Below are 22165 nucleotides of genomic sequence, written 5' to 3'. Positions count from 1 at the left end.
AAAAAAAAAAAAAAAAAAAAAAAAAAAAAAAACACATCATAGTAAAACCAATACCTTCTCAGCTTCGCATCGAAGCTAAAATTATATTTTACTTAACACTTTTGAAGGTATTTTGTCGTCGGATTATCTTATACATGTATATTCGTTAATGTATAAAATGATAAATTATGTTGCTCACTAAGAGAATCAAGCTTAAATTAATTTAATTTCGTCAATTAATAGGCTACAGTGTATTTCTAATGAGATACAAATCTTAAGCAATTTATAAAATTTATTCGAAAACAACAAGTTGTTATTATTCAAATAGCTTATAATTATATGTTACAATAACTTAATGAAATAATTTATGGTAATAATATTGGATGAATAATAAATGATAGTGTATGCTTGTATACTTAATAATAATAGAAATTATCTGAGCTTAATTTTCATGGTAATTTTTACATAAATGTTTACCTTCATTTTTTCAGATCATTAATGTTTTATAATATTACAAAGTACATTATTACATATTATGTGTGGCATTACACGTAGGTTCTTCAAATAGTAAAAAAAATTAATTGAAAATAAGAGACATACTATAGATTTTTTTTTATTTTACAAATACATTGCTGAAGAAATTTGAGCGAGGGTTGTTTTTTTTTCTTCGTCATGGAACGTAAAATTCTAAAGACTTCTTTGTTAAATGTATATAAAATACAGGAAAAATAAAATGCTACTAAATTTAATATATCCATTGAAGTATATTATACTAACAATTTTTTCATAACATTTATAAAGAAAACAAATAAATAATTTTCGTTCTAAAGGCAGTATATCCTTTTAATTATACTAAAACTATAACCCCAGTTAGATCACATCACTAAGTTTTCTTGTCTATTAATTCAAATTTGTAAATGTAATAATGGTATGTTTGGAATAACTTAACAAAATTTATGAATGTATATAAATACGTTATAATTGAACCATTAACTGTCCATTATTAGATCAATTCCTAATTTGTGTGAAAAATTTACTTCATGATTTTTTTATAATTACAAAATGATTAAAAAGTTATAAATTATAGTGATGAGCAAAGGCATAATTGGAGATAAAAATACAGATCTACCCTTTAAAAAAAAAAAATAGAAAATTAAAAATAACTTTTTATTTTTATTGAAGAGAGAAATATATTAATAATATATTTCTAATTATTATTATAATATATTATAATTTTTCATGAAAAAAGTATGTTGTTGGTTTTGGTTTTAAATGTTGTCTTGCGTTCAATTCTGGAAGGGCCATTGCGTCAATCCTCCGGAAAAATAGTCATTAAATTATTTATTAACACAAAATATAATTATTAAGTAAACACATATGATACAAAGGCTTTATTTAATATTAAAATATAAAAGCTAACAAAATTTAGTAAGATAATAAAGTTACCGTTCTCTATAAAGTTTACTTATGGATTAATTAGATCTTAAAAAACTATTGAAATTGTAAGAAAAATTTGTTTTTATATATTTATTTATAATTTCGATTCAAAAAAATTAAATTCATTGTTTTTATTTGTTTTAGCAATTTTCCTACAGCAATATAATGTTTTATCATTTGCGTTTTAAAATATTTCCACTAATATATGTTCCATAATAGATTCGAGTTTTATTTTTCGTGACTAAAGCTTGTTCAATTAGTAAAATTAATTAAATTGTTCATAGCTACATTGCTACAGTCTATATTTATTAACATAATGTTATTGAAATAGTTTTGGAACTTTTTATTGCAGGTTGGTACTGGTACTGGAATCATGACGCATTACTTTAATCTGTTTATAAGTGTGCCAACTGCTATTATAATGGGCAGTGAAGAATATCACATTGGAGAAGGGAGTTCAATAAGTTTGATATGCATTATTGAAAATGTAAGATATATTCTCGAGATGAAATGTATTATTATGATAATTATAAAACTTATGCATAAATTGATGTAAGATGTATTTTATGCTTACACATGTTAATAAATTATGATTTTTATATAGTTTGAATACTTTAAATTAAAGTTTAAATCAATTCATTAAGACCTAAATTAAATAAAAATATAGCTTTAATAATTAATATTATAGAATAATATTAATATTTAATATTATAGAAAAGAAAATGGTTTGTTAAAATGTTCATTTTTACTAAACTTGACATTTGTTTCTACAATATAATATTATAGAAAAGAAAATGGTTTGTTAAATTGTTCATTTTTACTAAACTTGACATTTGTTTCTACAATAATTATGATCAATAATTCTATTAGTTCGATACTCGTGTTTTTGGTTACATTTTATCTTTTGGAATAAATATAGGATAATAAAGTCATATTTCTTTTCGATAATTTATTACAACCATTGTAAATTGAATAACTATATTTCTTACCAACAAACTTGTAATATTAATTAACTTTTCGAATTTAATAGATTAATAAAACAAATAAGTGGATAGGTAACTGTTAAATTTTAGTAGTACTATAATTTTTGACATCTAAAAGTGTTATTAACATGTTTTAATTACTTATTTATTATTATAAACTTCATAAAGAATACAAAAATGTACCAAATATAGTATAAAACAGTTAGTAATTAGTGTAATTAATAATATTAATGTCAATACTTTATTTGAAGAATTCATGAATCTTCATCAAATTGTATCATATCTTTTTTTATCGATAATTAAGCAAGTATTGATGATATACTGATCGACGTTATTAATTATAGAATTACATATTATTTAAACTAAAATATTTGGCTGTAATTTCCAATACACAATAATGAGACTCATTTTACAAAATATTGCTATATGCATAACATTTTAGTCAAAATTAAATAGCGTTATACAAAATGCAAAAAACTCCCCCCCCCCAAATGTAATAATAAATTATAATACTAAAAGTCCATTAATTTAATTTTCAAGCATATTGTAGACCTTATTATTGTCTATAACGATAATGTTCAACTTTATTCTTTAGTATAATTCATATTGCTAAAATATAGATTACTGTTTCTAATACCACATTATAATATAATATAGTGGATGCATTATGTATAGATTATCATTTCGAAAGTTTTGAATAAATAATTCTTTATCTCTCTATTTTTAATCTCATTTAATAACAAGTAAGAATTGTTCGTAATGTGGGGTTTTAGTGTCCCAAATTCCTCATAAATTATGTCCAAATATCGGATCGATGCATGTCAACCTAATTAAATAAATATGATAAAGTCATTTTTTTTAATTTTATTTGATTTTTAGCTAGATTATACATGTCAAATAAGTTAGTTGTAAAAGTTTTCAGAGAGAGTTAGATTATAGAAAATTTCTATTATTTATTATTAATGTTACAATTAGAAATATTTACTAAGTTATAATTTTGATATCTTTAGAGCTCAGTTCCACCGCAACTTGTTATGTGGTATCACAACGAAAAATTAATTTCTCCTGACCAATTACACAAAAATGAAATAAATAAAGATCGTGTATCCGTCACCACAGAATATACAGGAAAAATTGGAAACAAAATAAAAAGCAAGTTGACAATCATCAAGGCAATTCAAATGGACTCAGGAAATTATACTTGTAAACCTCCTAACACTGATCCTGATTCTACTTATATACATATTACACCAGGTATTTTTGAGATTTTATATGTAAACTATTTGATTATATAGCTACTCGAAATGCCTACAGGAGATCGGGACTATTGCAATACAATTTATATATTTTTTATTCTTGAAGAATATTTAAATCAGAGTAAGAAACATTAAAAATAACAAGGTTTTCAAACAATATATCGTTGCCCATGTATTACAAATGATCAATTGTTTTTATATAGTTTTGAGAAAAATTAGTTTTTGTATCTTATGTAAATTAAAAATAATAATAATTCAAAATATATAAACGTAGTTCTTTTACGGGCGTTCAAATTGATTGTTATATTTTTACTTAATTAAATCGACTAAAATATTTTTATAATTAATTAGTTATTCAATTATAAAAATGGATTCACTTTTTAATTTATTAAGGAACTTTTTAAATATTTATTTTTTCAATTCGACTTTTATCTATTATGGTATTATGCGGTGTTTATACATGTTATCACACTTGATCATTTTTTATACCTGAGTATGAGATCAACAATATAAATATATTTTTTCATTGTTCACATTTTTGTGTTTTGAAATAAAAATATTGAAATAAAATTTGTTTCAACTTGCCAGATTAAAATTGAACCTATATGGCGATTTATTAACAAGAATGTTTTTAATTGAAATATATAGATTTAGTTAGTTTAAGAATATGAAAATGATCTAACTTTGAAACTGACTGTTAGAAGTGCAGTTCTTAAATGATCTAAGATCAAATTAACAGACCCACACTGCTCCTCCCGTCTTAATATAAAAGCAATAATATCTTTTAAAATACAAGTTTAAAAGTTGTTATTGACTACTCATTTTCTTAATTTTAAGCTAATTATACATATAAGTTTCCATTTATAAAACTTAAGTTGGTACTATTTTAAATAGGAGAGGGTTAGAGCCATTTTTTTTAAAATATAGAGAATATATTGATTTCTAAAAAGAAAAAATTATATTATATTTTATACTTTTAAAGATATTGATATTAAAGATATGCGTGGGGCATATTTAATCAATCACCTTGTATAGTGGAACTTTTTAACCCAGCTAGTCTTAATTTCAGATTGGAAAATTAATTTAGATATTTTTAATTTTTAATTTCATCATTCTTATTTTATCTTATTTTTATAAACATAAATGTTATTTTAATGTTTTTAATATTTTGTTTTATATCATTAACACATGAATTTTCTAGCTTAAAAATGTGCCCATATTCGTAATTATTGTAATCTTGAGAAGTTTAGAAGTCAACTTATTTTAACTAGCGTTTGTTAACTAGGACAACCCTTTTATTATTATTCTACTTTACTAAAAAATATACATTTATTTTATTTTTTATATATTTAAGAATATATAATTATTAATGTACTAAAAGATAACGCAGCTTCTAACAATAATTGTTAAGAGTAAAAATTTATCTTAAATATAAACATTATAAATAATTAAAAAAATGTTTTATTAAAATATTTTACTAATTTATTCACATTTTGAACTGAATATAAGTTTTTTAATAAAAAATTTATTAAAATATGTACAACCTATTTATACTACAATAATTATTGTTTGAAAAAGTTCTCCTTCAATACAAAACTAAAAGTCTGTGCAACAACATGGTATCTATTTTTTCAGAAAATCATTTTTTGCTGGATTTGAATTATTATTTTTTTTTTGTGTAATTCAATTTAAAAAATATCTTTATACTTATATTAATTATGGAGTTAACTATGATAAAGCATTTTACTATTTCTAGTAATCGAAAATGTTTCAATAAGTTTCTTTTCTTTTAAAATGTCTTAAAGTGAATATATCAAGTTGTTGCTCTAGACTCTTCATTTACTAGAATATAAAGTAAATAATTCTGTTTTATTTATAAATTATTTGACTTAGAGTTTGACAATACAGCAGCGATTCAACGGCATAAAAGTTCGAATTCAGCATCAACCAAAGATTTTTGGGTCATTCATATGGGATCACTAATTTTTATTGGAATGAATAAATGTTTTAATATTTTTTTTTTATAAACTTTAAATTACTACAATATAAATATGAAAATAAATTTTAAAAATGTAAATAAAAAAACTAATTTTATTATTTATTGATATTTTATATAAAATGTAAATATTTAACTACTAATAAAATATATTGTATAAAATTTGTAAACTTATATTTTAATAATTTATTCAGCTTGTATGAGTACAAAAAGAATGGAGCCAATGTCTGACTTTTTTATTGCTAACGTGTTTAGAAAATTTTTCGTTAGATCGAATGTTACCAATACTATTTTTTTTATAGTCTAACTGTAATTATATTATTACTTCAATTTAATAAGTTACATGTATCATCGAATAAGAATATTTTGTTATCTATATCTCCTGAAAAGTTATAAAAAGTGACTAATGCTCGTTTTTATTAACATTCCATTTATAAATATCAATCTAAAAAAACCTTAAATTTATTAAATATTGTAATTAATTTTTGTTAAAAGAATTATAAAACATAATAAGCTGTTTCCCAAGATCAAATTTTTAATAATAATATACATTTATAAAATTGAATTTGTTTTAAACCGAAAAATATGTATAGTGTTCAGTAAATAAGGAAACAAGTTTCTAATTTTCTTATTGTTTTTAACAATTGATCTGTTTCATTATTTACTGAACACTCTATATATTAATTTATTTGCAATAAGTAATTATAATATAATTAATATCATACCAATCGTATGGTAGTTATAAAATCAGGATAATTACACTTTTTTGAAAATTAACTCTTGTACAGAAGTTAATATAATAGAAATTGCTTTATTCATTGTTGAAAATTTACTTAAATCTAATATGGTGTACAGAGTTATATAAAAAAAACGACTTATCTATCTATAGTATATTTTAATATAAAGCAAATTTACTTTTGTTTTTATAAAAATTATGTAACAACTTTTAACAACAATCAATTATTACTGTATCATAGAAATTTTATTTTTATTTGTAAGTATAATTACTAGTGATGGGCATTTTCGAATATTTTAAACTATCGAATAACTATTCGAATTGTTATTATACAACCGAATAGTTTATTTTTAGCATAAACTATCGAATAATTTTAAGAACTATTCAAATAAATTGTATAACTATCGAATATTTTTACCATTCATTTATACAATAGTTTTTGAATGATTATCGAATAGTTCGATAGTTACTATTCGATATTTCCCATCACTAATAATTACTGTTGTGAATAAATCTTTTAAAAACTGTTTGAAAAATACAATTTGTTTTTTCGTAAATTTTTTTGTAATTTTTTTTTAAGTATATTTGAATTTTTAGGTATTAAATTAACCTGGGGCATTAACTAATGATTATAACAAATTGATAAACAGTAAACAGTTTAACCATATTTTAAAATCATAATTTATTGATAATTAATCATTTTACCTTCAGCGTCATTTTGCCTCAAGTTAATCTATCAAAACTCAAAAATCAAAAAAAAATGTTAGTTTAATTCTACATTATTTGCAAAAAAATTAAACACAATCAATCAAATATACTATATATATATATATATATATACATATATATACACACAAGGTAAATCAGTGTTTTCATTATCAATTACACCGCTTTGTCCTGGTAACCATGTTAGTGTAACTTTATTGAATCTTGATAGTGATTCTAAAGTTTCATTGCATTCAAGAACTAGCCTTGAAGTCACATGATTATTCTAAGTGCCTTCATAGCAGCTTGACAATCACTTAGGATAGATAATTTTCTTCACTTGATTACTAGAAGATTCTGGTATTGCCATTAGCTGTGCTTGGGACGCAGAGGGTGATTGACATATTAACAGTTATGCAAAGTTTTAAACCACAAATACCAGTACCTACCTTTCCTGATTTCTTGGAACCGTGTCTGTGAATTACAATCCCTCCTTTTCTAGTTAGGCTGTTTATATCTCATTCCCTACGTGTTAAGATCTCAAATTTGTAATTGTTGCGAATATGAACTGTGCTTTCTTATAACAAGAAGACTGCTATCTAGGTCGATTAACTTTTAAATTTATAAAATAAATTTTTTCCCTGCTTGTCAGCTTTGTTGTGGTTCTGGTTTCACATGTTTATAGCACGTATCATTACTTTGTATAGAGTTAGTTTAGATCTGATTAAGACTAATTTAGATTTTAATATTATCTTTAATCCCAAGAAGCACTTTTTAGCTGAGTTTATTCTGTTTTGTTGCACCATATGTTCAATTCTACCTCTAGATATTTGAAGTTTTTGATCCGCTTGATCTTCATATCTCTTAATAACAAATTATTATTTTTCTGTGGCAGTGTTTTGTACTTTGTTTATAGTTAAATCCAATTGTTTACTCTCACCCATGAGAACTTCTATCATGCACCAAAAATGTTTTCGACTTTTTTTTCGGAAAGATTAGAATAGTAATACTATGTCATCAGCATATGTTATCTGTTTAATAATTTTAGATTCTGGTAATTTGACTCCTTTACCAGTGTTCATGTAATCGAAAAACTTTAATCTTCGGTTATCTCCTTTTCCCTGCTTTTATAAAAATTTGTTTTAATTTTTTTATTACAGTTTTCTCACTTATTTTTAATAATTCTGTTGTTATGTTGTCTTCTCCGAGTGTTTTACTATTTCAATGGCATTTTCTATTTCTTCCGTTATTTGTTCATGTATCATTTGTTCTACTGTCGTAATTCTGTCATATATTGATCTACAGACTCTACTTATCCTAATTTTAGTAAGATCATCTCAAAAATGTCTCTATATTTTTTAGTTATTTCGCTTTTATCTGTAATTAGTGTATCATCTGTTTTTTTTATGATAGCCGTTCTCAATTTGTATCAGTTTTTTTATGTTATTCGTTATTCGTTATTTTGTATTTGTTTAATATTTTAATTAAAATTTATCTCAATGACGTTATGTAGCTCTTTACGTATTGTTTTTTTTTTACTCTTATGATCTTCTCAGTTTTTCGTTGTTTTATTGATAGAGTTCTTCGGTTAGACTCGTTAGAAGTTTGTATTAATGGAATTTTGGCAATATCTCGTTCTTCCAGAGCTCTTTTACATTTGCATGTCTTGTATCTCCACATTTTACGAAACGTTTGTATTGGTTGTTTTTTTTTCTGAGGACGAGTTATTAGCTCATCGCTCAACTTCCAATCTTGGAGGATCCATACCCTAGCCAATTAATTGAGTTAAGGTAGAGGGTATTGCAGTAAAATTAATGCTGGACTATGGATGAGCTAATTTCTATACGTCACTGCTCGGGGTCCCGGGTTCGTTAAGCCCATAACACTAACTCTTGCAAGAGTTCCCTGGGGGAGTTATTTTGTAATAGTGATCAAAATTTAAAAACTTGACGCTTTTCTAAATATTAGGAGAAAAATTAGCTAAAAAAATAAAAATCAAGAAAAAGTTGAAAATATGGATAAAAAGACATTTATTTTTTATGAAGATATAATATTAATAAGACTATCCACGAGTTCAACAAATTAAAGTTCTTATGAAGTTACTTTATCAAATATTGGGTATAAGTACAATAAATTAAAATTTACACATATTTTATCAATCAATGTCTTTTCAGCTTCATATCAAAGAATAGAATTTTAAAAAATGCTTAATTCCTAAGAATGGGTTAAGTAAAACTTGTTCATAAAAATTAAATGCAAATATAATCCAAAAATTTCTAATTAAATTAATAAAATTGAAAAATTCATAAAACAAAATGTTTGCTACCGTATTTATTAAAATTCATATACATAACAGCGCTATCTAGTAAGCAAAATAAATAACATTGATTTTAATTTACTAGATGGTCCTTTATTTATATAAATATATGTTAAGAACTTCATATCATATGATTTTATCTCTTAAACATCGTTATCACAATTTTTAACGGCAAATCATATTTCTTAATTTCTTTATAAAAAAAAATTGTTTCTTTCAAAAAAAGTTATTTATTGTAAGGTGAGATTTAAATGTAATTTTCAATTTTTTTTTAACATCGACCTTATAATATTTCTTTTAATTTTGGTAGGTATAGATATAAGTATAAATTTATGGATTCAGATGAAGAAATTCCTTCATTGGTAGATGCTGTTATTTTAGAACCTGTCCCTGTTACCCTGATTACTGGTTATTTAGGTTCTGGAAAAACAACACTATTAAATTATATACTCACTGAGCAACATAATAAAAAAATTGCTGTTATATTAAATGAATTTGGCGAAGGTAATAGTTTAAATATATTTTATTTTACTTACTAAAATATTAGTACTGTAGGAGAAACTTATGTTCAATAGGTTTTTTTGAATTTAATGTATATATTAAACTTTATATTAATATTATAATTAGTTATGTTTCCTATGTTTTTGAACACTAATTTATTGGTTATTTTCAGTGAAATTAATTGTATTATCAGTAATTATGTTCTAAGCAAATTGTTAGTAACTTTTTTGTTTATTCAATGAGTATTATGTAAATCTGATTTAATTTACATATTTTACGGGTTCAACATAAAGCTTAAAGTCAAAAATAACAAAATTATTGTACCTGAGACTATTTTTTTTATTGTGACAAAGCACANAATGTTATTTTACGGGTTCAACATAAAGCTTAAAGTCAAAAATAACAAAATTATTGTACCTGAGACTATTTTTTTTATTGTGACAAAGCACAGTAAACCAGAAATTAAAAAAATTGTTCTGAAATTTTTTTGTTCAGGAAAATATCCTAAAAACTGATAATTATTAAAATTTTTGATGTTGACTTGTTTACCCCTTATTTTACTTTATTTTTCTAAAAAAATTTAAATCAAATAAAATTTTTATGATTAAAGTAGAAATACTGTTTTTTTTTAAATAACTGACTTCTTTCCATAAAAAAAAATATTATAGACAACAACATAAATGACCATTTAAAATATATACTAAATAAAAGCCCTTGTAGTTTTCTTGAAGTTGAAAAAAATCCAAACAATTTTTCTTCATGAAGTAATTGAGTGCCTCCATAATACAACAACCCTTTATACTGTTGCCCTTAAATAGATATTTTATTAAAATCATAATTCCTAAATGGTAAAAAAATTTAAGTAAACTAAAAAAATGTTTTTTTTTTTTTAAAGATTTATTCTTTTACATTATATTTATAATAAATTTTACATTAATATAGGTAAAATGTGTAACTAACAGTAGCAAAAGTGGGTAGTGTTAAAAGAATCTCCTCATAAAATTTTTAAATAATTTTCATACATTTTTTTGGAGGGAGAGACTAAGATAAAATCATATTTCAAATAAACCACATTTTAGCCCTTTAATTACAAAAAATTTCACGGGTCAATTATTACTTTAAGATTACAATTTATTGAGTTATAACCATTTAATACATTCATAAGGATGCATACATTATTTAAAAAAAACTCAAAATATTTAGTACATGAAAAGTTATTAGACTTGTCAAAACATTGTGAACCAATCTGTATATAAATAAAGAGGGTGAGCGCAATAGTGGCCTAACTTATCAAAATTTAAAAGTTGATATTATAACAGTCTTCATAGAGATTTAATATAATGTAAATACACTGACAATTTTTTTATTTTACACTAAACTGTTACAATATTTTTGTTTTTTCATTGATTATTTTATGTTATGTGATAATGCAACGGATGTTTATTCAATTATTATAAATAATGTAGTTGGGTTGATGTTTATTTAAAGTAGGTGATACAGAATAAGTTAAAGGAAATCTGACTTATTTCCTTATAAATATCAAGAAACATTTAACATTATCTCAAGTAATTCAGTTATTAAGAAGAAAAATTAATACAACTTAGCCAAAAAAAAATTTATTGTTAATAAATTTTCTTAATACATGTTATATTGATAAAACATTTATTTGTTTAATATAAGTCACCAGCTTAAACAATTAATTAGATTATTTTTATTAGGTGATACAATGGAAAAATCTATAGCTATAGGTGAAAAGGGAAATCTATGTGAAGAATGGCTTGAATTACAAAATGGCTGTTTATGTTGCTCTGTAAAAGATAATGGTATTAAGGCCATAGAAAATTTAATGTTAAAGCGTGGAAAATTTGATTATATATTATTAGAAACTACAGGGATAGCTGATCCTGGTATCATATTAAAATACATAAAGTAATTTTAAAAAAACCCAATTAAAAACTTAAGTTAATATGTTTTAGGACCAATTGCTAAGTTATTCTGGATAGATAGTGAATTATGTAGTGATGTTCACCTAGATGGTAAGATGTATTGACATTTCCTTAAATATTTTTGAGTTAGAGTATTAGTGTCAGATATTCAAAATATAAGTCTTATTAATTTAGGGCTGTAAAATATTATAATGTGTCTATATTATTATATAAAAGTACTGGTTTCTAAATAAAACCTTTTTTTTAAAAATAATAAATAAATGAAGTATATATAAGACTATTTTCTAGTTCTTATTTCACCGTGAAAATTTAAGTTAAAAACGAATTGATATTATAGAATATTTTTTTTTTTTTAATTTAAATTTTATTTTTAATGAGAAAAACAAAAAATATAATATCCCACAAATATTTTAACATTCCTTATTATTGTATGAAATAATAAAGTAAACATGTATATATATTAACATGTATATTATTTATTTTTGTTACAGGAGTTGTATGTATCGTTGATAGCAAAAATTCTAATAAAGTAAGATTTAAAATACATTTAGAATTTGACTAATGTTAAACATAAATATTATGTCAAAATTATAATGACAAATGCAAATAAAATAGAATATAACATAAGGAAACTTACACCTTTATATTATTACAAACAAAGTGAACTAGCATGATTTGACAAGCATAATTACATTTTTAATCATATTCATAGTTTAAAAAAAATTTTTTAATTAATTACACTTTTAAACTACAATCTATAACTTAGAAAATTCAAGATTTATTTTAAAACTTTGAAAAATATAGAAAATTAAATAATAATCAAATTAATTAAAGTGGGTTTAAATTGAAAAAATTGACCTTTTGAAAATTTGAAGTTCATAAACATTTATATAAAATAAAGAATTCTTTAAAAAAATATTTTTGATTAAAAATTTGATTTACTTAAATAATCAAACTGACTCACCTTAAATATTAGTGCTACTTACTTTTTAATTTAAAATATTTTGTTCACCAATTAAATTAAATTAAGTTTTGTCTTATAGTGATTCATTCTTTGCATAATTTCATGTTAAATTTATCCATGCACAAAAGAAATAATTTTGAAATATTTGAAATTTTAATAAATATTTATATCAAGATAATGAATACAAAAAAGAAATAATTTAAATATTTTTTTGTACATCGTAAAATTCAAATGACATTAAAAATAACAATTTGAAACTAAAAAATATTAAAAATATTTAACTAAAAATTTTAAAAATCATGTAAACGTATTTCATAAACAATGTTACCGCCCTCACTGCCAAAGATATACTAATATTTTGACCAAAAATTATGCATTTTTGTAATTATTTAATTATATAAGTTGATTCATTTATCATGAATCAATTTATTAATCAAAATATAAAAATATTGAGAATATTTTTTTAGGTTTCTTTCACGTGTTTTACTCATTTATCAATAATGAAGTATTTTTATTTTCATCTCCTATGACTTATAAAGTTTTAATAGATAATGATTTAATAATGATCTAAATCTAATATTTTTCAGTTATATTCAAATGAGTGGTTGATAATTGGTAGATTAATAATTTATATGTTATCAACATTTTTGTAAAAAAATATTTTATAACAGATAAATGAAGTTACATATAAAACTAACAAAAGCAAAAATATTCTCAATATTTTTATATTTTGATTAATAAATTGATTCATGATAAAAAATCACACAGTACAATTAAAATAAGCATAGAATTTTCATTAATTTAAATGTGTAAATCATACATTTCAGAATTTTGATGATCAAGTGACTAATGATTCTAATTTAAGTATTATTAATCCTTTTCTGAGGTTAGTATAATTTTGTAACTAAATTATGTGGTAGTATTATGCTGTTAAAGCATTTATACAGAATGTTTCGAACTTTAATGTATATAACTTTTGATACAATTATAATTTTGTTGAAATTTTTTTTTAAATAACAATTGTCTTTTCTTAGAATACCTTAAATCATATTTCTTTATAAATAATTACTAACAAGAAAAAAAATATTTTAGCTATTTTCTTGCTAACAATTTTGGTGGCTTGGTATTGTGTTTAGAACCAATACTCAATAAATTATAAGTATTTTTCTTAATATAAAGAGAGGATTTAATGGGTTAAGGTTGTACTGTAATATGTATACTCTGCCCACATTTCATATCATTTCTATGTAATGAAATTCTTTTGAGTCAATGAGTACTTCTTCTTTTTTCTCGCCTTAATCCCAATTACTTATTATATACTTCCTCTTGAAATGATCTTCCACATCAGCTATCCTCATATGACATTCAATTACACACCTAAATCTCATTTTTGGTCTTCCTCTATCTCTTCTTCTTTCAATATTCATTTCTATAACTGTTATTATAGCTTCTGATTCCTCTCTTGTCATAACATAACCAAACCATCTAAGTCAATTTATTTCTCCTTATCCATAATTGACGTTACCTATACACTCTCATATATGTTTGTTCCTTATTCGANTGTTTAGAACCAATACTCAATAAATTATAAGTATTTTTCTTAATATAAAGAGAGGATTTAATGAAGATGGGTTAAGGTTGTACTGTAATATGTATACTCTGCCCACATTTCATATCATTTCTATGTAATGAAATTTTTTTGAGTCAATGAGTACTTCTTCTTTTTTCTCGCCTTAATCCCAATTACTTATTATATACTTCCTCTTGAAATGATGTTCCACATCAGCTATCCTCATATGACATTCAATTACACACCTAAATCTCATTTTTGGTCTTCCTCTATCTCTTCTTCTTTCAATATTCATTTCTATAACTGTTATTATAGCTTCTGATTCCTCTCTTGTCATAACATAACCAAACCATCTAAGTCAATTTATTTCTCCTTATCCATAATTGACGTTACCTATACACTCTCATATATGTTTGTTCCTTATTCGATCTTCTCTAGTCACTCCATCTAAGCATTCTCATCTCTGCTCTGTTTTCTTATCAACCACCCAACTCTATGAACCATACATAATTTCTGGTCTCACTACAGTTTTATAGAACTTGACTTGCAGTCTTATTAGAATTCTCTTATCGCATAACACACCAGACTCTTCTCTTTACTCTAACCACCCGCACTTAATCCTATGTTTTACATCCCAGTCAATACCAACATACTCATAATAGCTGGTCTCACTAGAGTCTTGTCGAATTTACCTTTTATCCTCATTAGAATTCTTTTTATCAAGTAAGACACCAGACGTTACTCTCCACTTTACCCACACACAATTAATCTTATGTCTAACATCCTCGTCAATACCACCTTTCCTTTGCACAACTTATTCTAAATACTTAAAACTTTCCACCTCTCCTATCACGTCCTCGCTTATTATCACTGATCTCCTCATTTCACCTACCTCATGTTCACCTTTGTCAAACTCGTACTCTATACACTCTGTCTTACTAATATTTATTCTTAAACGCTTTTTTTCAAGAGTTGATTTCCACACCTCTAGCCTTTAATTAATTTCTCTCCTAGTTTCTTCTAATAACACTATATCGTCAGCGGACAACATGTACCACGGTTCCTCTCCTTGTATTTCTCCAGTAATTTTATCCAGCACCATAGAAAATCAGTAAAGGCTTAAAGCAGAACCTTAGTGCTCTCCTACTTCTACCCGAAAACCTTCTGTTACTCTTCTTATGCTCTTTACCCTGGTACAAGTGCCATCATACATATACTCTATTTTAACTTAATGAGTATATGTATTAAAATTGTTATCAACTCATCTAAAGTTATTGCAAGAAAATAATAAGTAGCCATTTTGAAATTTTGCAAAAAATAAAATAAAATCTTTATTGTTTTTTATTTGTAATAAATAAAAAAATATATGTTTTATATATAGTCTTAGAAGGCAATAACTTTTTTTATAAAAATTGTAACAAAATGATAATTGTATCAAATTTTATAAATATTGTTAATTAAGTCTGAGACAACCTGTATATGGTGATTAGAATTAAAAACAATTATTTTCAACTTTATAAGCTTGATATTAAAATAAAATAATATATTTAAATTTAAATTTAAATTGGAGGGTAATTCATTAGCATTAATTTGAGATATTAATAAAATATGTGATATAATGATTTTTTTTTCAAGTATAATAGTTGGAAAGATGCTTAATATTGCATTGGAAAAAACTTGGAAAGTAATTACAAAATTTATAAAAAGAGTTTTTAATTAAAAAAAATCTGGAGAACATATTTTGCTATTTAGTGTTTGAGGTATATTGAATAGCAGAAATGTAGTAAAGATTTTTTATCAGTAGTAGTGTATTCATAACTGTTATTTTTTAGTTGTTAGAGAGGAGATTTTTATTTCTTCTTATTTATGATAAATAATAAAAATTATGCTTTATATATAGTCATAAAAGGCAATAATTATTAAAAAAAAAATTGTAACAACATGATAATTGTATCAAAAGCTATGCGTTGTCAGTTAGGTATGAGACATTATGTACGGTAAATGAAATGAAAAATAATTGCTTTCAACTTTATAAACTTGAGATGAAATTAAATGTAATAAAAATATGATTAAATTAAATTTTAATATTTATATTATCCTAGAATAGTAAGTTTTAAACTATTTAAAAACTTTAATGCATAGCTTTAATTTTTTTTTTGCTTAAAACATAAAATTACTTTTTGAGTAGTATACAACTAATAATTTGCCTTCATAATTATGCATTAAATTATTTAGTATTGGTTCTTTGTTCACTTCCTAAAATAGGCACTCACTCCAAATTCTCGTTTCCTCTTCAATAAAAAATATTTAAAAACCTAATATTATAATTTTATTAATATTATAACAATAATTATATAATTGACATTATAAATTATATTTCATCATGTGCATTGATGCAATTTGAACAAAATATTTAGGGGATATAATTAAATTTCTCTACTCTTTATATTTATCTTTTTATAAATTATCATGTAATATTCATTTTTTTTTTTTTATGAAGATTTGTAACTTAATTAGGTGAGCTTAGTTCTTTCTGGACCACCAGATTGCGTCTATGATCCTGTTCTTCTTAAATACTACATTTTAAGTGTAATAATTTATTTAATAACATTAAAAACTATAAATAACAGAGTGATATATTAAAATTATAAAATGGTAATAGTAATAGTATAATGTTGATATAATACAGATGTATAATTAGAGTCGTCAGATTTCAATGCAAAAAAATATTGTTGACAGTCAACGTTAAAGTACATTTTTATTTATAATATCAAAATACAAAGAAAAGAATTTTATATAGACAAAATTTAAAGGAACTGTAGTATTCGTTCATATTTCCAATAAAAATGGATTCATTCAAATTTCCTGTTCTTTAACTTTTAATAGAAATAGTTCTTAGGTTCATTCCTACAAAATGGAATTCGTTCTAGGAATCCATTCTCTTTAGAACGAATTTTTTCTTGATACTGAATATTATAAATTAAAACCAAACTCTACGATTATAACCATATAACCAACACTGTTATAAGTAGAATGTAATTTGGAAAAATATTGTAGAAGGTGAATCCTTCTTTATATAAGCTTGAAAATAACAATTGTTATCCCTTTTTTGGAATAAAACCTTTATTTATGGAATTAATAATACTTATATAAAATAAATGATTATAATAGTTAAATTATTAATAGTATATTTATTTATTTATTTTTAAATACTATTGAAAATGTACTTGTGTATAGACGAAGTTTATATTAACTTAAAAAATGTATAGTAATACAGTTCTTTGTATAGTAGTTTTATGAGATATGCAATAAAATGAATACTTTTCATATTACCATACGTATCTTCTCGATTCACCTTTTGGGATTTTAGGTAAGCACACATTCCTATTTTAGTTAAGGAAGAAGTAGACCCTTTGGTCTTTTTAAAAGTTTTGCAGTATATACACTTGTTATAGTTTCCACATGGAGTATCAAAGGCGTGTAGATAATTGGTTTTTAGCATGTAACATAATGTACAATAGAACAGATATTTGTATCACTCATATTTATTAATATCCGGTGTATGAGACTTGCGGCATTGTATAATAAATTCCTAAGTCATCTTTTATACTATAAACATTTCTTATGCTTTAAATGTAGCTGTGATATGAAAAATAATGTATTACCTTTTAAAATTTTCATTGAATGGATATGTAAATATACTAAAAGGTGCTACTTTTATAAAAACCACATAAATTTATTTTACATAATTCAATAAAGTGTTTTGTTTGAAGAAACTTTTTTATGTTTTACCATTAACGCAATTTAAAAATGATTATTATTTTATATAGTAATATTATTGGGCTAAAATCTATTGTTTATAAATAACTATCTTGTAATAAATAAAATAGAGATAAAAAATTAATGAATTAATTTACAGTCTGATAATTATATTCATGAAACTTTAAAGACTCGCCTGATGATTTTTTGAAATTTTCTAACCTACGATTATTTACAAACGCTAAATTATGGAATTAGTTTCACAATCTTTCCTAACTTTTAAGTGTATACGGGATTTTTATAATAATAACTAAAGGCTTTATATATTATAAACAATTCAATTAATGTTAGTTTATTTCCAATTCATTACAAATATATTTATGTGGAATGTCATACATGGTAATTCTTTTAACGCTATCCACTTAATTTCTTTAAAATAATAATTTATTGTGAATTTTTTTTGGCGTATATTAGTTACATATGTATCTATTTATCTGTTTATTAAATAATTTGTAGGTTCATCCCATATAATTTAAGGTGTCAATTTTATTTTTTTAATGGCAACATGCTTATTTGACTTGCTTATAAAATAAAAATAATGATCTAATAAAGAAAATGACTGGTCATAACAACTTTTGGACCAATACTTTAGAAAATATTTACATTTTTGTAACCAGACGAGAGGAGAACTGTGGTCGAGAAATGACTAATTATAAAATCAGTAGCGTCCACGCTTCACCTCCAGTTTATATTTTTAATTGCTATTAAGAAAATGACTGTCGATAACAACTTTGAGACTAATATTTTGAAAGTTATTAGTATTAAATCAACAATTTTTGCTACTGCCGATGAGGGTAAAAAGTGATAGTACAAGATTGTGATATTAGAATAGTAGTGTATGTTGTCAGTTCCATAAAAACCACGTATATTTTTGTTCTAATTTATTAAGGACTTAAATACTTTTAGATCACATAAGGGCGTTAAAAAAATATATATTTTTTCAGGATACACATTAATAATTTTTTGAGTTTTGTATTTAATATTGTGAAATTATTTTTCTATATAAATATAATTTATAATATTACTTTCCCAAGGATGGAAATCTACGATTGTTGTTTAGTTTTCTTCTTTTGTAATATGATTTTTATTGTCGTTATTTATTTACTTTCTTGGGAGTAGTTATCGATGCGAGCTTTGTAATTGCACAAAACGACTAAATTCGTTTTGATGACAAGTATAAATAGATTACGAACATGCTCTGTTGGGTTTATTATGCAAAAACGACGGGACGCAGAATAATATATCCAAATCAAATCAGTGTCATGGAAACTGAGATCCGCCTCGGTAATCAAATTTCCAAACCAGCATCCCTCTTCTGATTTTCTATCTTCGTCAAAACGTATAAATAACTTACATATTATTTATATGCACAGAGGCTGAGTGGATTTTTTAGTATGTACAATTGTTAAATGTAGGTTTAACAATATTAGGATGGATAGTGTTGAAATGATTGAAATGTTTCCCTTATATTTTATAGTAAATTAAATAATTATAATCATTAAATATACTTTAAAGTATATTTATGGTTAAATATTATTATAAACAAGTATTTTAATAATCATATTAACTGTATACTTTTTTATCGTAAGATCTTAATAATACTTGTGACTTTTATGTTACAGACAAGTATCCTTAGCTGATGTTATTTTGATAAATAAAATTGACTTGGTGGACACTGATACCGTAAATTCATTGTATGATACTATAAAGTAAGTGATGTCTTATGATTATAAATATATAAGTTTAATATAAAGGTATAATAAAAATTGATCACTTGTGGCTAATTAATTAAGTAAAATTAAAACTATATTAAAAATATTATTAATTTAAAAAACTAAAAAATATTAAACTCAAAGCCACAAAAAAATTAATGAAAAGTCGCGGATACGTATTTCGGAAACAATGTTACCATTATCAACGCTAAAACATATTAGTATGTGTTTAGCGTTGATAATGGTAACATTGTTTCCGAAATACGTATCCGCGACTTTTCATTAATTTTTTTGTGGCTTTGAGTTTAATATTTTTTAGTTTTTTAAATTAATAATATTTTTAATATAGTTTTAATTTTACTTAATATAAAGGTATTCAGTATGTAAGGGGTCAATTGTTACAAACAATGAAAACAATAGAAATCTGTTCTTCTATTTACTGAACCTATATAATAAAGGTATAGTGTGGCGCAGTAGACACTTCAAATGCTGCAAAGCTCAGAAGTTAGGCATCGCCTGTCGTTGTTAGTTATCTGTCAAATGTATTACCACAAGTCAATTTCAATGGCTACAAACACTATGTCCCCTAGTATAAAAGAAAAATGAGAAAAACAATTGTACTTAGTAATTTCTTAAGACACACCAATTCCAGTCTTCAAAATTATTTCGCATACCAACCTAATGGCGAAAAAAATTATACAATGGGATTTATTAAGAATACTATCCCTTACGGTTTTTTTGTCAAAGAACAATTTTTTTCATAAAATTGTATAAATTCAAATTTTATTTTTTTTTGAAACATAGTAAATGTCAAGTGTATTATAAGAAAAAAAGTGTTTCTAAGGGTAGATTTTAGGGATATCTATCAAAAGTAAGAAATTAATTTTTTCTTATAATAAATTTGGTATTTACTATAGTTCATAAAAATAAATTAAATTTTATTCTGTACATTTTTATGAAAATTACATTTATTAACGATATAGTATGAAGATAGTAATTTACGCCAATTTAGTCACTTGTAGTTGGCACCAGAATTTTGGGATATGGAAATAAATATAATATTTTTTTATATAACATGTCAACGCTATATGTCACGAATACAATTATCTTCATAAGTTTATTAATGGAGTCAATTCAAATGTATATATATTTTAATCGTAAAAATCATTAAACAATTATTAAAATACAAAACAATAAATATGTTAGTGATATAATAAGTTATTTTAAGTATAATTAGTTATAATGCAAAGTTAAATAATTAAATGACGACAAAAATATGTTCAGTAAAATTTCATGTTCCAGATCCATAAATGGCACTTCTGAAATAATAAAAACTACTAATAGCAGGTAATTATTTATAAAAATAATTTTTAAATATTTAAAAATTTGGAGTAGTAAATTTCTATATAGTAAGAAAATATTAAATTATTATTAAATATATAATTTTATATTAAAAATAAATATTAAAATATATAATTTTTATGGTAAAAATTATTTATTTGTGTCTCTAATTTATTTACATTAAATTTCGTTTTCTAATTCATTTGAATTCTTAATGTTATTCATGTAAAGTAATTATTATAAATGTATTCATAATTTATTAACATTTCAATTGCAATAAAAAGTAATAATAATTATTTCAGAGTAAACTTGAACAAAATTTTGGATTTAAAATCATACTCATCAAATTCAAATCCTGGAAGGTATGTTAACAATAAAAAATTAAAATTCAATATACGTTTGTATCCATGGTCTCAGAAAAAGGGCTTAAATTAATTTTTTTTCGTTAAACAGGCCTAAGGCACTTTTTTATTAAGACGATATTAGATTTAAATCAATTAAATTAAATGTTATTCATAAATATACAATTACGATATACTCTTGTATAATATATAGCAATATATTATTCATCCAATTACAGACGTGAATGGGAATTACACTTCCAATGAATCGAACACTGACTTAATGTTTAATGGTAAAAATAATAATTAAAATGTATACATATACATAAATATTTATTAATTTAAACAAAGTCATATAGTTCACGCGTTTAAACGTCTTAGATCATCAGAATTGTCAAATAATTGGCTTGCTTCTAGGTTTTTATGGTTTTCCAACGTTAGTATATGCCTACCTACNGTTTTATGGTTTTCCAACGTTATGATATGCCTACCTACGAGCCGAGTGACTTCATCTGTTACGGTCGGCAACATTACATCTCGATGAATTATGTCATTTCTGTCG

The 22165-nt window shown here is 23.6% G+C and overlaps 2 protein-coding genes across 9 annotated transcripts in view; both read left to right on the top strand.

Moving 5' to 3' along the window:
• The window catches only part of LOC126896315 (limbic system-associated membrane protein-like), a 96274-nt gene extending 90055 nt beyond the window's left edge, over window positions 1-6219 (top strand). The window contains exons 5-7 of one of the 2 annotated variants that reach the window (XM_050668990.1): window positions 1769-1903; window positions 3410-3653; window positions 5549-6219. In XM_050668990.1, the coding sequence (XP_050524947.1) occupies window positions 1769-1903; window positions 3410-3653; window positions 5549-5682 (513 nt within the window). In that variant the 3' untranslated portion in view covers window positions 5683-6219. The remainder of the gene's footprint in view (window positions 1-1768; window positions 1904-3409; window positions 3654-5548) is intronic. The other variant, XM_050668989.1, reaches the window with a different exon arrangement.
• A 3349-nt stretch (window positions 6220-9568) lies between these two features.
• LOC126896314 (COBW domain-containing protein 1-like) overlaps window positions 9569-22165 on the top strand; it is a 29238-nt gene continuing 16641 nt past the window's right edge. The window contains exons 1-9 of one of the 7 annotated variants that reach the window (XM_050668983.1): window positions 9569-9649; window positions 9720-9913; window positions 11629-11817; window positions 11887-11946; window positions 12348-12385; window positions 13648-13706; window positions 19832-19918; window positions 21206-21268; window positions 21565-21624. In XM_050668983.1, coding sequence (XP_050524940.1) covers window positions 9742-9913; window positions 11629-11817; window positions 11887-11946; window positions 12348-12385; window positions 13648-13706; window positions 19832-19918; window positions 21206-21268; window positions 21565-21624 — 728 coding nt within the window. In that variant the 5' untranslated portion in view covers window positions 9569-9649; window positions 9720-9741. Of the gene's footprint in view, window positions 9663-9685; window positions 9914-11628; window positions 11818-11886; window positions 11947-12347; window positions 12386-13647; window positions 13707-19831; window positions 19919-21205; window positions 21269-21564; window positions 21625-22165 lie in introns of those variants that run through there. The other 6 variants (XM_050668985.1, XM_050668986.1, XM_050668988.1 and 3 more) reach the window with 6 other exon arrangements.

The sequence above is a fragment of the Daktulosphaira vitifoliae genome, unplaced genomic scaffold, assembly GCF_025091365.1.
Source record: "Daktulosphaira vitifoliae isolate Bord-2020 unplaced genomic scaffold, ASM2509136v1 Scaffold_1, whole genome shotgun sequence".
Classification (NCBI taxonomy): Eukaryota; Metazoa; Arthropoda; class Insecta; order Hemiptera; family Phylloxeridae; genus Daktulosphaira; species Daktulosphaira vitifoliae.
Note: the sequence above shows the minus strand (reverse complement) of the source record. Positions and strands in the feature narration are given on the sequence as shown.